An 18910-nucleotide genomic window follows, 5' to 3' on the forward strand; every position below is an offset into this window, starting at 1 on the left:
ACTAATGCAGGGAAGAGTTTGCTTCTTAGAACTGACCCCAAATTGGACAAGATGGCACGCTCAGAAGCTGGGAGTTCTACTTAGGGAAAACTTTTCAGGCATGATTATATCAAGCTCTTTCAGCCAACATGAGAGTCGTTGTGTTGGCCTCTCCTGGGGATGGAGGATCTAGGGATCGATTTGCCAGCCGAGCGACCTCCTATAGACAGAGCAGCTTCACCATACCAGTCTTCTTCTGCAAAGGAGGAGAGGTGGACGGTTTTACAAATTAGCCAGACAAAGAAGAGAAAGAGAACCCAGGGTAAGAGTTCTTACCTACCCTGTGCAAAAGTGGGTGGCAGGTGTGTCCTTTTTGTCAATAGTGGGAGGTCCTATTGCAGGACCCTTGGGTTCTTCAGATTGCAAGAGGGGTTCAAATAGACATTGTTGTATCCACTTAGGCACTCTTTCCAATGCTCTTTTCTCTGGAAGAGACGGATATAATATCCAAACAAGTCGAGAACCTCCTTTACAAGGATGGGATAGAAAAATGCAGGTTACACCCAAAGGCCTTCTCAGCAATACATTCTAGTCCAAAACAATTACCAAGAATTAAAATTTAAAATATCTAAACCAATTTGTAGTGTTCAGACATTTAAATATGGAGACTTTACCATGTTGTTGTCCCTATGCTGCCAGACAGAGACATCCATCTATAGGGGCTCCTAAACACTGAAGTGGTTACTGTTGGGGACTACTTAACATTCCATTTAACATTCCACAAAATGCCATTTGTAGAAAAATGCCTTTTGTATGGGCAACCCCATTTGTTATGTACAGATGCTGCTGTAATTTATGTTGCACACTTGGGCACTGCTAACCAAGCCCTAGTGTTTGTTCTATAATACCTAAAACATGTTGAAATTGGCTACTTTCCTGATTGGCATATTTAACTTACCTATATGTCCCTAGTATATGGAACAAAAGTTCATGGCCTGCAAGTTAAATGCCACTTGTGGACTGCAGCACCTATTGTGCAACTACTAAAGTGAAAATGCAAAACATGTCTCTAGACCTTCCCATACAGCTTGGCTATGTAGCTTTGAACCTCCAATTCAAACTGGCAAAATAAAGAGATGCCCCGAAATGCACTGGGCATCAAAAAGTGGAACCCACAAAACAAGCATTTCTGGATTGTTATATATGTTATATATAATTGAAATGCATAAGAATATGCAATGTAATTAAAGAAAGAGTTGTGTTTTCATATATTTGTTGAACAAAAACTATTAATAAAATCGAGTATTTGAAAGAATATAAGAAGAGTATTGGTATACATGGTGTAAAAGGAATATTAAATAATATAGCTGTGTTTCAGGTAAATTCTTACTTGAAAAGATTTTCAGATTATACGTATGGGTGACTGGCAGCATTCCGTTCCTGTGCAGCAGGCTCAGCAGTGTAGCTTGATTAAGAGACAGGGTAGGAAGAAGACAGGTGTGCCCAATTGTGACAATGCTTTATAAGATAAACATCTTGCCTTGCCTAAAACTTCCTTTTTAATAATTATAAGTCACCCCAGAGGTGGGCCCTAAGTACCATTGGGCAGGGTTCATGGTATTTAAAAAGTAGGGCATGTACATTCTATGCTTTGCATGTCCTAGCAGTGAAAAACCTCCAAAGTAATTTTTCCCTGTAGCGAGGCTGTCACTTCCATAGAAAGCACTGGGTTATATTATAAAACCTTATAATGTTTAACTTCAGTTTTGGAGTACCTAGAAAGATGATTCATGGACTCATTTTAATTGTAATCTGAAATACAATTTAATGGTCAAATCAGATTTTACATTACTATTTTGAAAATGACCCTTTTCGAAAGTAGATCATTTTTCTTCCTGAGCCAAATGTGCCTTTCTGCCAGTGTTCACTGTCACCCAGGAGCTGAAAGGCTGAATAGATCATTGATTACAAATGAAGTGGCTCCCAGAGCTGAGACAAAGGCAGAGGGCTGACCATCTCCTGACAGGATGGCTATTTGAACTGTGCCCAGAAACTTTATTAACTGCAAGGGATACTTAACCTCTCACCGGCTTAAATTACTTTACAAGCTTTTCACTATCAGGACATGTGAAACTAAAACCCCCCATATCCTACTATTTTAAAACAATGTGCACTGCCTTATGAGCCTTTAGGGTCTACCTTACGGGTGACTTCTAAGTGTTAAGAAGGAAGGTTTGGGCCTGGCAAAAAGTCCCAAACATGACTGCATTACGGCCTACTGTACTTAGTTTAGTTTAATTTAATTTTTGTTTGATATTGTGCCAATAAGGAGACACAAATATACAACACATAAATAACTTCATACATCTTTAAAAACTATTATGTGGCCTAAAACCTTTTGATATAAATTCATTATATTCTACGGCACTTGTAATACAGTGATGGGATAGCCGTCACATTTGATATGGAGAATTCCATCCATCAAACTCTAAATCAGGCCCTGTGTCCCCAACAATGGACATACTCTGCATACGTCAACATAATCTTGCATTGCTGCTGTTTTCACTACTAGTTTCAGGCTCCTCCACTTTTACATTATTGGTATTGCTGCCATTCAAGAAGATGGGTTTGGTGTTTATATCAGGATGCGCAAACACATGCCTCATTTGACTTAATCAGTTAACTATAATCTGTGAAAGCAACATTTACACCATAGCTGAATGAATTGTACAATAAACACACAAACAAACTGATTTAAAATGTTTTGGAAATATGCAAATGATTACATATCAATGCAAAAGTTTGAAGTATCTCACTATATTTGCTGATTGACCTTTTGATTACATGAACTCTACATATAAAAAAATCTATTTATTTACCTTCAACTTCAGAAACGTGTATATTTAATAACTGTCTCAAGATGTGTTCAACCAAAAAATGATCATTAATAACAGAATACTATAGTCCGTGAAAGCAGCATTTATATTATAACCGAATGGATTGTACAATACACACACAAATAACTGAATGAACAGTTCCAGTCTTCCTTCTCAGGCAACAAGGTAGGCTTCAAGCAGGAGGACTGTCCCCTGGGGAACAAAGCAGGCCTCAAGCAGCAGAGCAGTTCTCTGGGGAACAAGGCAGTCCTTCTTTTGTAATGTCCACATATACAGGAGTGTACCGAAGGCAGTCTCAGGAGGTCAAATATTAATGCCTGATGCCATTCTTGGTATGTGGGGGAACACCTTATCCTAGCCCCACATCTGGCTCTGGAAAGTTCTTCCCTACCCTTGTCAAGTCTCCAAACTCTCTCTCCGAGGTGACAATAGGCTGGTGTCAGGTTCCTTAGTGTTTCTAGAGGGAAGCCATTTGAAGTATAGGTGGGGCAAGGCACAGCTCCTCCAGTAGCCATCCTGGCAGCATGGCCCATCCTGTCCTCACCTAAGCCCCTTTTGTGTCACTTTCTGGAAGCAATACACAAACCCCAACAGTCATGTGAGCTAGGATACTGGCAGAAGGCACACATGTTTAGGACATGAAAATGCCACCTTTCTACAAGTGGCATGTTTAGAATTGTAGCTTAAAACCCACTTAACATTAAAAAGGGATTCAAATTACAATTTATTTGAGCCTAAACAGAACATATCTATACCTGGTCCCAATCTAAAGTTATCAATTGATAAATGTAATAAGGTAATCCAGTGTTAGTTAATAGGAGAGATAGGCTTTAGAGTACTGAAAAATGACTTCAGGAGATTTTCAAGCGCAGGACATGTAAAACTTAAATACACATATCCTGCTTCCTGCTTTTTAAATACAATGCACCCTGCCCTATGATCATTTAGGGCCTACCTTAGGGGTTGACTTCTAAGTCTCAAGAAGGAAGTTTTTTGCCTGGCAAGTGGTTCCAAACATTACCTCATTCCCGTCCACTGTACTTAGGTTAGTTTAATTATTTTTTTTTTTATATTGTGCCAAAAGTACAACATATATATATACACAACACATAAATAACTTCATACAATTTCCTAAACTATTATGTTGCCTAAAACCTTATTTCACTATATCCTATGGCACTTGTAACACAGTGGATGGGATAGCCGTCACATTTGAAATGGAGAATCCCATCCTCCAAACTCTAAATTGGGTCCTGCATCTCCAACAAAGGACAGTCTCTGGATCTGTCAATAAGAGATAGCACTGCAGCTGCTTTTACTACCAGTTTCTAGCTCCCCTACTTTTATATTATCGGTATTGCTGCCATTCTAGAAGATTGGGTCAGTGTTAATATCAACATGCACAAACACATGTCTCATTTGACTTAATCATTTAACTATAGACTGTGAAAGCAGCATTTACATCATGGCTGGATGAGTTGTACAATACACACACAAATGACTGAATTAACATGTTTTGGAAATAGTGCAAATATTTACATAGCAATAAAAAAGTTTGATGTATCACACTATATTTCCTGATTTACTTTTGTGATTCATTTACCTTCAGCTTCAGAAAAGTGAATATTTTCTAACTGCCCCAAGATATGTTCAACCAATAAATGATCATTAATAACAAAATACTGTACCTCAGGCCAATTATTTGTCCAGATATAATTCCTGTAGTCACAAATATAAAGCATCCTAAGACCATGGAACCCCTGAGGTGTTTCGGGGCAATCTCACTTAGGTATAAAGGTTGCACGACAAAACTGATACCTACAAACAAAAACATGACAATTTGGTAATTATCACTAGACAAAAGTTAAAAAGTTAAAAAACTTTAAATGTTGTGCAAATCTCAATGCAGCTGAAGACGTTTATGTGTGGGTTGGTTCCCAACCGATTAATATGGCTTGATTAAAGTAATTTGAAAAGAACATTTCACTGACAACAAAACGTGCCTGTTTTCTGCCACACTTTAGAGGGGAAAGCTGTGAATGTGTATAATGAAGTATGAAGCCACTTCCACTATGGTTATCTATACCATCCCACCATAACTCATCAGAAGGAAGCATTACATTATCCTGTTTAGCTGTGATATACATTAAAATTATGGGAAGCAGAGACAAAGGGGCCAGTTAGGATGTTGTGCGAAAACTTTACGCCCAACACCGCTTGGAATTCGGATCCAACTGACTCGCGGTCGGTGGTTCCATCTGACCAATTACGATGCGACCGAACACTGTTCGGTCGGATTCCCATTAATTCCTATGGGAGCCCATGTTCCGCTCGACAACGCAGTCTCCTATGGGGAAATAGGGTGTTTGCAGAAAATCCTGCACCCTGTCGCTAGCACCCAATGGTTCCTGCCACACAGTGCAGGGTTTTACAGGGGGGTCTCTTGGGTACCCCCGCAGCCCACAACCGGAAGCCGCAGGGTAAAGGGGGCCACTTCCGACAGCCTTTTCATGTCGGACAGGCCAACTCGGAAAGGCTGTTGGAAACCAACATCGTAATTGCTCAGTTGGAAACGCAGTCCATGGTGCTGTACAATGCGGTTCCGACCGACACAGATGCTCTGAGAGCCGTTAGGAACCGTTTCTGAAAGACTGTGCAGTGTACAATCTGACCGCAAATATCATAATTGGTTGGGCAGATTGTCAACCAACCGAGTCAGTCAGAAGTGTATAGACACGGTCGAGGAGATTTCGAATGTCAGAAGGAGGCTTTCCAGCAGTCATCGTAATCAGCTCCAAAGTGTTTTATCCCACACGTTATTCCTATGAAGAAATTCCTGATGACACAATGTTGGGAGTTGGGCTACCATATGTGTTCTTTTTATTTGGCATAGAGGCAATTAACTTATTTCTGGGGAGTTTTAAGTGCCCGGTGCCTTATGGTCAGAAGCCACTGTTTCTATATTTGAAGCTGAAAGGCCAATGCTGAAATTTCCACAATTTGGAAATCATACACAGTTTAAAAGCATATTAAGGGAAGCAAGTACCTATGTGCATTTGAAAATAATTTCTCAATGGTACAAAGCGCTTTCCCCCTGGAGAATCCCTTCCCAGGCAGCCCACCAAGTATGGGGGAGTTGAATCCCCTTTCCCACTCTGGAAAATAAATTTACTCGGGCCCTTTGCAGATGTAAATATCTAACCTTTTCCAGGGTTGGGGGTAGTTTTTGGGTCCTCATATAACTGTCACTCAAGTGCACCATTCATGCATGAGTTTAAAATAGAAACTATCAAAGAGAAAGAATGATGATATCAGCTTCAATTTCTGTCCCAGAATGAGGTTTCATGTTCTCAACTCACTTTTCTGCATAAAATCCCTGTGGGTCTGTTTATTCAACACATTATAAACACTGATAATTTTGCCCATATATACCAAAGCTGGAGACCCTAACAGTGCTTTCTGGGTATGGAAGTTATAGTACTAGTGAGGCCACAATGCCTCCAACAATGTGCATGACCCCCAAAACTTCAAATTCATGTATATATCAGCAGTTTATTACATCATGGAAAAGTCCTACTATATGGCAGGCAGAGCACTCTACATAAAGATGGTTTTGATGCGGTAAAAGACAGAGTTGTTTCAATGCAGTCATAGGTTTGAACATCTAAGGTTAAAAATACCTCCATAAAAATGTAATGTCGAGGGAATGTGAACGATTGTTACAGAATTACAATTCATACAATCAGCAATAATATGGATATAACTGAAAATATATAGTGAATTATACTCAAAATAGTTGCATGTGTTAAATACCATAGAATGGGTGATGTGTAACTGCAAGTGCCAGAATATAAGCCATATTTACATAAATGCTAGCCACAGCTCAAACAGACTAGGAATCAGTTTCAATCTGCACTTTACCCTATCAAGGAGTATCTATAGGAGGAAATAACACTGAAAGAAGAGGCTCTTCTAAATCTTTCTGAGCATTCCAAAGGATGATATGCTATTGCTCTCTACTAGAACTCTACCCGTGTAAGTCGATCTTGACTTCAAAGATCTAACCTACGCGATTCTTGTATAATGGTCATTGCTTATCATTTTGCATTATTCATACCTCATTGTCCCTTTAATTGGCAGAAGCTGGTTGCTGTGCAGTCTTCCTCTGCTCCTGCTAATGTTTGTTTATCTCCCTCAAGTGTACTCATGATCGCATATTTCCTACTCTTTTTAAATAGTTTGTTATCCCTGCAAAGTGTTCTCATGATCGCCTGTCCTGAATCTTGTAAATAACTTGTTCTCCTTATAAAGCGCTCTGATACCCTAACGGGTCACGTTTGCGCTCTATAAAATAAAACCCTAAATAAAAAAATGTAAAAAAAAATGAGAATGTTCACATGGTAGTGGAATGGAATGCCACACTCAGAAAGCACTTCTCAAGAAGGATTGCATAAGTGCTTCTGACTTTTAAAGATTAGTATTTCAAGGAGAGGGACGTTGGCTCTCTGAAGAGAGTGTTGAAGACTGAGATGACCAGCTCCTGGGTTAGATATTTTAGTGTCTCAGAGTGTAGTGCTTGTGAGATGGATTCTGGTTTGAAGATACTCCATGCCAGTTCATACAGATAAGAACTGTTGAGATGCAGGCAAACATTTCCCAGTCAGTGACCAAGCTGACAGCTGCATGAAGTGCTGCTTTGAGAAGGGTTAGGTGAATTTTGGGAATTCACAATAGTTGTGAGTTACTGTGGTCCAACCTTAAGAGCACAAGGGATGGAACTACTTCTCTGAAAGTCAGGTCTGCGGTGAAAGGCTACTTCTACACAGGAGTCTGAGATGAAACCATGAATATCTTCTTCCAGGGATTGGTAGGTAGAGGAGCAACATTTAGTGGCTCAGTAGTCAGTAAGAAGGAGGCAGTGAGGAGAAGCCACGAGTAAATCAAACCAGAAAGTACAGCCTTATTTAACGCTATATGAATGTTAATCATCTGGTCGAGTCTTCTTCACCATTTTTTGGAACTATTTTTTATGTTGGCTCATTGGCATCACAGCCTGCTTCGTCACTATTTTTATAAGTATTTTACATTTACATCACTGTTCTTTTAAATGCTACCCAGACCTAACTCTATTGAAAATATCTTTGGAATCTACTAACCAAGTCTTTGTCATGAGGTACAAATTAGGAAGGGCCCTTTTGAGAATTTAATGTGAGTTAAAAAGCAATGTATTCATTATTCTAAAGACAAGTGCATTTATAAGCAAGCATTGGATAATTGTGAGGACCTTTTGCGCATTTAACTGCTCTTCCACAAACGTCTTTTCAAGAAATCACATACCTGCATTTATGCCAATAAGGAATCTGCCAATGATCAGAAATTCAAACATTCCAGAAGGATAAGCGATTCCCATGAAACCTGTAGCAAGCAATGCTATTGAATTGTTCGTCAAAAGTGCTTCCTTTCTATAATAAAATAAACCATACTTGATGTGTTTGCCCACTTGCAATACATTTTTCCCAAGATGACAACATTATTTGTAAATACATTGACTGAATGCAATTGATGAATGTAAAGAATGTGCCTTTTTTGAATGGTCACCCCCTCAATATTTGGACTGATGCTGCTGATTTTCAGACTCTGTTGCACTGGGGCTCTGCCAACCAGACCCAGTGCATGTGCTCTGACCCACAAAACGTGGAGACAATTGGCTAATCCCTAATTGACATATTTAACTTATGTGTAAATACCTAGTATTAGGGACCCTACTATCCCATGTTATGTAGATTTGTAGAGCACACTATCACTTGAGAAGTGTATTCTGGCATTTAGCATGTGTGACCTAACCAAAACTAGGGCCTAGTGGAACTACTCGAATAGTCAGGTGTTCAGCTTCTTGCTGAATTCAACAAGCAAGGAGGAGGCTCTTATATGTAGTGGGAGGCCATTTCACACTTTAGGAGCAATGTAGGAGAAGGCTTGACCACTGGATCTGGTTTTCCATATGAGTGGCAGGGGCGTAACAGAGGCCCCTGCAGCCCCTGTGGAGCGGGGGGGCTCCTGTGAGAAGTTGGCCTGATATATGCTGTTCACTAGTTATAGTCGGCACCCTGTATCAATCCAAACAACCCCTTATGGTGCATAGGTCAAAGACAACCTTTATTGAAAGCTATCCTAGTGGTAGCTATGGAGAGCAGCCTTCAGGCTAAGTCTTGAAGGAATGTAAAGCAGCTTGTTTTACCAGTCTATAATCTCTTGAATGATCAAACAAAAGGACAACCACACCAGGTATATATTTAAAATATATGTATTTAAGATAAAACACACCCCTCTAGTCTCTTTATGAGACTGGAGTTTGAAGTACTTAATTTACAAGTTAGCAATCAACAGTAATAGCACAAATACACGCTTGGGCCCTAGGGGCGTACCAAACCATATACCAAAAAAGTGGTATAAGAACCACGACTGAGCTAGACACAAGGCCTAGAGCCTGTAGAAGTGCTTGGACCACAGGAACCACCCAAGGTAGTGACACAGGGGACCCACAGGGGATGCGTGCAGTGTGAGAACACAGCCGCAGATCGCCGTTTACTTCTATGGGGAATGTCGCGGTTGGACATTTAGAGTTTTAGGACACTTAGGAGATATCTACGAGCAAACCCTTTTGTACTTAGAGGTGTCTAGGGCCAACACCCACGGGAACACCGGAGTACTCGAGTTACCTCACCCAGGGAAGCTGGGTGCATAGGTGTCAAATGGTGTCGGGTCGCGTCGCTGTTTTCAATGGAAGCTGCTCAGGAAGTGCTGCTGCCGTGAAGAGGAGAAGTGTCCGGCGAGATTCAAGCCTGGATCTAGAATGGAAGGAACCTGAAAGCAGAGGGGACAGAGTCTGGGTCACTTACCAGTGACCAAGGGCAGGATAGACCAATGCCCACAGATGTCGGTTGCTTTAGGTGAGTTGATGGGTGTCTTGACTCTTCAGCCACGAGGTCCAGGAGGCGCCTATGACAGCAAGGAGCTGGATTCGAGCTGTCCCACGAAGTCTGTCGAGTACTGCGGTGTCGGCGACCAGATTGGACCCAACAAGCCTTGGCAACGGCAAGTCACTTGGAATCAGAGAAAGGACGTCGGTGCAGACCAGCAAGGTCTGGGGGACTCACCCAGCAAGGATAAGTTGGGGCACACCTGGAGCAACTAGGAAAGCCCAATCAGAAGAGGAGTTGCCGTCGTGGGGACCTACTAGCCAACGGGCTAGCAATTGTGATGGAGCCTCAAGCGGTCGCACTGGAAACTGGCCTACGGGTCACTTGTGGAGTGGAGGCCAGAAATCTTCAGTGCAGGAGGTGCTCAAGGCTGGGGCTACTCGGAGCCCAAAGCAAAACTCTGAGGAAGACCAGGAAGGTGTTGGAGCAGTAAAAGTTCACGGTGTCCAGGGGTCACAGTTCCACGTCACCCACGATAGCCACGGACCTCAGCTTTGCCTCAGGGTAGTCTCGAGGAAGTCTGGAAATCCACCTCTGGTGATGCAAAGACTTCAGCGTCTGGCGGGAGCTTCAGCGATGAAGACCAGTCAGTTGCTTCTTTTGTTGCCTGCCAAGCAGGGGAGTCACTCCTTGACCCCAAGGGAGATTTCTTCAGTCTTCTAAGCAAAGTAGAACGTCGAAGGTCCAGAATATATATTGCAGAGTTTCGTCCAGGGTAAAGTCGCAAGGACTGGGTTCCCATACTTATACAAAGTTTGGGGGTTGGACATACTCTAGTGACCCACATATGGGAGGGTTTGGAAAGAGGGGTGGTTACACCCATTTCCTTTGTCCAGTTTCATGCCAGAGCAGGGGCAGGTAGCCCCTGCAACCGGTTCGAACTGGACTATGCACAGGGACACCAAGTGTGCCCCCAGTGCAGGACTTCAAAGCACCAGAGAGTGCTCCCGCCCAGCCCCAATACACATCTGCCTGTCTGGGGAGGCGGTTACACCTCCCTGGGACAGGAAACCTATTGTCCAGGCCTCCCCTGCCGGAGATTCGGTCAGCAGCAGGAGGCCAGACCCGTGTCTGTGGCAGAGGCATCCATTTTGTGATGCCAGGGCTGTAGAAAGTCCTACCGGGTTAGACCAGTGTGAACATGTCTCTCCCTCTAGAAGGGTGGAATGCTACCCCTGCCGCCAGAACTGGCGGGGAGGTAGTATTCCAAAGTGTTTGACACCAAACACGACATGTTTCCGTGCAGACATCCCAAAGTTAGCATTTACCGCGAGGTTATAATGCACTTAAGAGTATATCGTCAGGCTGCACCACAAACAGCATCAAAGGAGGTACTCCGAGCGCTGCAGATGAGCTCTGCTCATGCAGGGGCACCCTCTCACATAAAAACCAAGCACTCTGCCTTCAGAATTGTTAAGGCCTGCCATAGGAGTGACTTATAGGTTTTATATGTGTGCAATGGTAGTGATATAGGTAGCCTATACCACTGTCAGGGGAGTAAGCACCACCTTACCCAGGCTGCAGTAGCAGACCTGTGGTGTCATTTTGGAGTGCTTCCCAGGGGTGGCATAATACATGCTTCAGCCCCTGGTAGGCCTCTGAGGTACCTATGCCCTAGGTACATAGTATACCATATACTAGGGGCTTATAAGGCACTCCAGAATCCAATTAGATATGTACCTAATGTACATGGAAACCATTTTAGAGAGGAAGCAGCTTCAGCTGGGGTCCTGATTAGCAGGGCCACAGCCAGACTAAGGTCGAAAAACAGTGAAACACCAGCAAAAAGTGGGGGTACCCATGTGAAGCAGACCCTACTCAACTACAGCCCCCACAGTTCCTTGTTTTGAAGGGGGCCCCCTCAGCCCTCAAGACATGCCGTTGCATGTTCGGCAGAATGCGTGTAGTGACATTGAATGAGAAACATTAAAAAGCTCGGAAAAGCCACTCTGCTTTCCCAAACAGAAAAAAACACACAGAAAAGCAACCCATGTGACATCGCTGGCAGACAAAGACCCAGCAAAAGGTACCCTATGTCCTCATGTCCATGGCAGAGGAGTAATGTAAGCCCCTGTGGCGTAGGGAGGGGGAACCCTTCAGTCGGGCCACATTAAGCCCATGACTAATGAATATCTGTGCAATCTGTCAGATGCCTGGGCCCCTCATGACATTTTGCAGGGAGAGGGCATCATTTTGAAAAATTCACTGCTTGTTGGAATCCCTGATGTCCTCAGGAAAGAAACAAAACACACAAGTAGCGCACAGACAGTCTAGCACAATGCTCAAAGGCGGAAGACTTTCGTCCCTCAAATATCCTGGAAAAAAAGGGCAACTCATAGTGCAGAATTTGACACAGTAAACCACTGCGGAAATGCATATGAATCATTCCTCCATCACAGGCCTTTGTGATTGCAGGTGTAGTCAGCGATGTTGGGCTCACATCAGACTGCTGTCCAGAAGGAGCTGCTTCTGGGACAGTACTTAGCTCCACCTCCCTCCTTGTGACTCTTCATGCAATGCGCATGCTATTTTTGGCAAATTTCTAGGCGACATAATTTGCACCTACCTGCAGGCAAAGTTGACAAAGTGTAAGCTGTCAAAATTGCAGGTGCTGTCTGAAGACTTTGTGGGATGGTGGCAGACAGCGGTCCCACGGACCCACTGCATGCTGTCCCCAAGGTTACAGTCCCAGAGAGCCACATCCTTGCATGGTGACCCCTGTCTCCACCAGGGTTTGAGGTCACCATTCAGACATTCTGTGAACTGGAATACTGGGACAGAGGTCTGCTGCCTCTTCCGGGCCCGCATCCAAGCATTTGCTAGTTTTCACATAGTCACAATCTGATTCCGGCCTCATTAATAGTGAGTTCAGGAGACATGTATTTTTGTGAAAAATGCCCTCTGTGGTGCTTGTCACTGTAAATGTGCTGCAAGAAGCCAGTTTTGTGCATCAGGCCCTAAGACTTCTCTAAATTACCTCTCTGATGCACCATATGATGAAGCAGCATTGCATGGAAGTTATAAGATGTATTCCTGTAATTTTCTTTTCAATTATTTCACATTTTTGAAACATGAAATGTATAAATTGATTGTATGATATGGGCTAGGAGGTTGTATTACAACTGTTTCAGCTAGAGGTTGTTGCGATTGTTGTGTTGGGAACTCTGGCCAATGTGCGGTGCCTTTTAAAGTCTCCATTTACCAGCATGTTCATTTGACATTTTTTTAGAACATTTTGTGGTTATGTGCAATTACTATGAGCCACTAAATTCTATTTTGTGTGCAAACCTGTTTGTGCAAAAAACAAGATTACTGTCTGTCCTCAGTTTGTGGGAGTTTGAACCCACAATTTGTGACAGAAAAAACTAATGTAAATAGCAGGAGCAAATTGTGCGTGAGTTGCCCGAATGTGCAGGAATGAGGAATACCAATTTGTGCTATTCTCTATTCCTGTGTAATTGTGCAGAGTTTGCACTACTAATTGGTGAACGTCATGCTATTGCTTGTTTGTGACTGCACAATTTGCAGCTGCAAAAGTGTTTCCCGTACGAAAAGGGCCTTAGGGGCGGATTTATAATTTTTAAGCACAATGCTGCATTGCTATGTTGTGTTTGCACATAAAAAGAAAAGGAGCACAGAGCTATTATTTATCAAAAATTTCCCACTGCTGCTTTCCACATACACAATTTTATGGAATGGCTAGAGTGCAGATGTGATATTTAAGACAATTCTCGTAAGGTGAGGTGCCCGAGGGAGCAGTTTTAACTTCTGCGGACATAGTGATTGAGCAAGTTTCGGCTGGAACAGAGTTCCTGTTTAGTGGCCCTAGTAACTGAAAGGAACGGGACCCGGATGCTTCACTGCGAGGTTTGGTCGTAACTCGGAAGATTCTGTTTGACTGTTGGTTGCGAGTAGGCATCTACCGACTCAGGATTACAGAGAGGTAGTTTGGGAGGAGTTATGTATGGATGTGAATACAAAGATGGGACCCTTTTTGTAGGTGAAAACCGGCCGGTAGAGGTACTGTGAGCTAGGTGGGTGTCTGGGGAGACTCAAGAGTGATCTTGTTATCTAGTGAGGGAGGACTTATTGGGGCAGACCCACTGCAGTACCCACTGGTGAGTTTTAAAGTAGGGAATTTTACTTTTAAGTTTACTTAGGAGGGAGCTAGCTGAATGTCTTGGCTTTTGGAAGGAAACGTATGTTAGAGCACGTTTCCTTCATATTCAGTATTAGAAATGTATTGGTTATGAAGGCACCCATGCTGTATGTAGGTACGTCAGTGGTGTAACAATAACCCCCGCAGCCACCTGGGGTGGGGTTGCGCCGAGCTACCTGGGGCCCCTTCCAGCATTGTGCATGGATGGCAGGCCCCTGCCTGAGAGCTCCTGACTGGGTCCGGAGCATGGGGGGCCCCCTCCTTGCACTTTGCAGGGGGGTCCCTCTCAAGGTGTGTTATGCCACTGATGAGTGGGATGTATGCAAGTAGGAGTCCGAATGAGTGGAGGTGTCTGGAAAGATTGTGAAAGCAGATGCAATTGTTGAGTTACTCTGGGCCAGAGTTATATAGTGCCTTGAGAGTGTGGGTGAATAGTTTAAATTGTGCTTGTTTGAGTATGGGGAGCCATTGGAGCTCCTTCAGGTGTGGTGTGATCCAAGTGCAGCTTGGGAGTTTGAGAAAGATTCTGGCTGCCAAGTTCTGAATGATCTATAGCCTTCTGGTGCTTTTTTTGTTGATCGCAGCATAGAGGGTGTTCACATAGTCCAGCTTGCTTATGACCAAGGCATGCGTGGAGGTTTTCCAGGTGCTTATTGGGTGCTATTTGAAAACCTTCCACAGCATCTTCAGCATACGGAAGCATGAGGCAATATCAGCATTGATTTGGGCAGTCATTTTGAGTGGGTGACAGTCTTAGCTCTCTTGGCCACTAGGTGACCTCCCAGGGAGAAGTGCTCTTCCCAAAAATCATTAATTGGGTCTTGTTGGTGTTAGCTTTACACAGCTGGTCTTCATCCAGTGGCCATCAGCCGTGCAGTCTTGCAGGCACTGAATTAGATCTGGGTAGTCTGTCCACCCTGTATACTCAGGGCCTGGAAGTTAAATGCCTCTAGTGGACTGTGGCACTTATTGTCCCACCACTAAAGTGATAAGTGAAAACATGACTCTGGGCCTGCCACTGCAGTCCAGCTAGACAGTTTAAAATTGCCATATCAGCCTTTTAAATCCATCCTTTTATAAGGCATAAATCTTTCTTTTTTACAGTAGTAAGTAATTCCTAAAGTAGACCTTACCAGTCCTAAGACAAGGTGCATAGTATTTAAAAGTAGGACATATGCATTTAATGTTTTTAAATATGCTTACAGTGAAAAGGGCCCCTGACCGTTTTTTTCACTAAAGCAAGGCTGTCAGTGGCATAGGAAACACTAGGTTACTTTATTACAAGTAATAAAATTAACTTCAGATTAGCACTAGCTAGAAACATATTTAAAAGATTCATTTATATAGGTAAACATAATCCAAATTAATGCCAGAGTTGAATTTTGCCTACCTATACTAAAAATAATTACTTTAGAAAGTTACTATTTTTCTGCCTAAAGCCTCTGGTAGTCTTTTCAAAGTTAATCCTTGACTGTCACTTGGCAGCCTGATGAGAGGTGTGAATGGCTCCAAAGAAAAAGATAAAAGGTCCTTGGGTTGTAGGAGGAGTGACCTCTACCTGACAGGATGGCCTGGTGGATGTGTCCACCACTGAACAAGCTTTGTTGGGGCATATCCCATCACAGGCAGATGTAACTCACACCTACGCCTGTCCCTTATATTGTCCAGGTATTCAGAGTGGCACCAATCACTATTTCAGCAACTAGTTTGCAGGAGGAGTTTACCATTTTCCTAAACACACCTCAGGGGTGTGCCCAGAGATCTGGCCAGAGTAAGAAAGGTTCTGCCGTGTTGGATTTTGGAAGACCATGGCACTGTCGAAATCTTCAGGGCCAATCCCCTAGAAAGTAATGTCAAAGTTGGTAGGGTTGGCCCTGGGAACTTTCTTTCTACTGTCAGTTAGTCTCCCCTACCCACAAGCCTTTGCCAGGCTTAAAAGTGAAATCCATGGGCACCATCTTCAGAACACATCTGGACCTCTGGTAGACAGACAAAAGTGTTCACCTGCTGTTTGACCAGTTGAGAGAAACCCCCAGGGCTGAGACTGCTCCCACTGGTAACCAGGACAGAAGGCTATTTCCAAGAGCTAGTTGGCTAGTCTGCTGTTAAGCTCCAGGTACAAGACATCCACAACTTAAAGAGTCCACCCGAACATTTCCGACTGGATTTGCCATGGGCCCTGCTGGTGGCTTCTGGGAGATTGAGTCCTAACCCATAAGTGGTGCCTAACCGATCTTTGACCCTTGGCTGATGTTGGAATGTAATCTGTCGTGCTTCAAAACTGAAAGACTAGACAACTAGGGTTCGATTACCAGTTTGGTGGTGTGGGAGCAGGCTGCCACAACGCCGATCCTACACCACCAAACAGGTCCACCGCCCACCCACCAGATTATGAGTGTTATTGTGATCTGGCGGGCAGGCCAGCAGCGTGGCGATCCTGCGACTGTGCAGTTTAAAGGCTCATATGTGAGCCTTAAACTGCATCGCTGTGGGACTGCCATTGCACGTTCTTGCATGGCATGGACTGTGCAGTCTCTGCCATGCAGGAATGGGGTACATGCACACAGAGTGTACACCTTGTGCCCCCCTGCATGTACCTGCATGTACCTCCATACACAGGGCCAAGAGGGGGTCCTGTGGGGACCCCTTTCTTTCCTCACCACCTGCAGTTTCATGGAGACTGCTAGCAGTGAGGAAAATTGTAATATTCTTGGTGGTGCCACAAGGCACCACCAAGCATATTGCGGCCCTTAGACCATTGCCAGGGAACTTTGATCCCTGGCGGTTGTGGCTGTGCCATAGTGGTCTGACCGCCCAAGTTGTAATCCGGCAGTCAGACCGCTGATGCAGTGGGTGCCAGACTGCCACCGCTGCGCCACTGTGGAAACTCATAATTAGGCCCTTAAAAACGTTTTGTGAACTTGTCTCCAAAAGGACCTGAGAGTGCTACCGGACCGCTGCTGAGCTGCAGTTGCTGACGTCAAACTGCCAGTCGGGCTGAACTTACTGGTTTGCCCCACCGAAAATATCTTCAATTCCATAAAAGTTTCTAAGTTCGAACGTAGAGGACTTCACAGGCACCAATGTCAAGCATGCTCCCCCCCACTCCACCCTTCCCAACGACGACACCTTCCAGGGCCCTGCCTTCAGGCTTCACCCACTCAGAGCTTTCCTGCCTTCAACATCAACATCAAGAGTATTGAGCATCCCTCTGGAGCCGAGGCTCACACCGAGCCAGCCGCTGTCGATGAGCCCTCCATCAGATCCAGCGTGCAACCCAACTCACCAACCACCTCGTCAACGAGATCTTTTTTCCAGTCAGAAGATAAACTTTCCACTAGGACAATCCCAGTACCTGTTCGGACCCATGCTCCATCACGGTAAGTCTTAACTTTTGACTTTGACCTGGTCTAGTGTGACCAGATACCTGGGTAGTCACTTTTTGGTGCTAGAATTATTAAACATTTCTAAAAATCATATCTCCAGTTCCCTACATCTGATTTTTGACATTTTGATGTCTATTTGTTCATTAAGATTTACTCTATTGTTATAAATTGGACTGGGATCCTTACCGTGTTGTGTTTTCTACTTTTTAACTGTTTTGCTCTGGATAAAAGCTTTACACATTTCTCCGAAGTTAAGCTTGACTGCTCTATGCTATAGCTATCAAGGGTTGAGGTCAGGTTTATATTATACAGACCTAACTGGACCACTAGCGTAATGAAACCTGAGGGGGCGGTGCCTGCAAACTATATGGAGGGCTCCCCCTGGATTCAGTCAGGAGCTGTCATGCCAGGGTACTGTGCTGAGGGGGTCCCCTGGAGCTCTGCCCCCCCACAACGCGGGGGCTGCAGAGGCATTTGTTACGCCACTGAACTGGACGTAGTAAGGAATAGTGTCCTTATTACTTGAAGAGGACTGCCATCCACTTCAACTAATAATCCACTTCTTTAATCATGAGTGAGAAAACTACTTTTTAGAATGTGTTTTGGAATACAGCTAACCATTTGTTTCACTTTTATTTATATGATATACGTTTTAACAGACTGTTGGATACAAGAGGAACCCACAGTTATAAGTAAGGTATGAGTGTTTCAGTTTGATGGTTCCCCAGATGTCATGCAAACACCAAATTGTGTCATTGTGGTCACATTCATGCATCCATTCATCCAGCCCCTCCCCTCAACTAACACAAGCAGGGTGACTGCAGTGGATCCCTTCACATTACTTCATACAGGCATGATGACCACATCTGTGCTTTGATGTATTTTAGGGGATTTGGCATGATAAAGAGAGATGGGAGACAGGGAGAAGGAAGGTTCTTAGAAGTGTGAAATATTACATGGAGGAACAATGTGTTATAAGGAAAGTAAAAACAAATAGGTTTATGTCTTGAATGTGAGATCCTAATGAAGTACGTCCAGTATCTGCATGCATGTTTTACAGTTCAGTTTAAAATACTTTAATTCGGCAACCAGTCCCATAAAAGTGTTTATAAATATATACAGTGCATAAATAGATAATTGAAGAGTTAAAACATTTAAAATGTTCAACCATGAATGTAATGTTTGTCCACAGAATCATAACCAGAGGATTGTATTCAGCCTAATTTGCTTATCAGTCAGGGCTTAACAGATTCTGCAGTGGTACTTCACGCACAACTGGAATACAAGCAATAACATCGGCCTATCACTGCACCGATTCAGTCTACCTTAGATGTTGCGTTTAGGTGGTATAAAAAAATCTAAATATATAATCATAAAAATGAATGCATAAAATACTATTGCAATCGCAGACAATTTTATCACAGCGGTCCTAGGAAAAATGTTTAACTTTAGCCGATTTCAAGCGGTGTTTGGCTTTTAACACCTGGCCTTTTAGGGCCTTACTTCTAA

General features: G+C 43.5%; 1 protein-coding gene across 1 annotated transcript in view; it reads right to left on the bottom strand.

The window, feature by feature from the left end:
* LOC146783986 (solute carrier family 2, facilitated glucose transporter member 11-like) overlaps positions 1-18910 on the bottom strand; it is a 408912-nt gene that overhangs the window by 241535 nt on the left and 148467 nt on the right. The window contains exons 4-5 of the mRNA XM_085633328.1: positions 8214-8338; positions 4565-4694 (exon numbers count right to left, since the gene is read on the bottom strand). Of these exons, the coding sequence (XP_085489454.1) occupies positions 4565-4694; positions 8214-8338 (255 nt within the window). The remainder of the gene's footprint in view (positions 1-4564; positions 4695-8213; positions 8339-18910) is intronic.

Source organism: Triturus cristatus, chromosome 11 (genome assembly GCF_964204655.1).
Source record: "Triturus cristatus chromosome 11, aTriCri1.1, whole genome shotgun sequence".
In the NCBI taxonomy this organism is placed as follows: Eukaryota; Metazoa; Chordata; class Amphibia; order Caudata; family Salamandridae; genus Triturus; species Triturus cristatus.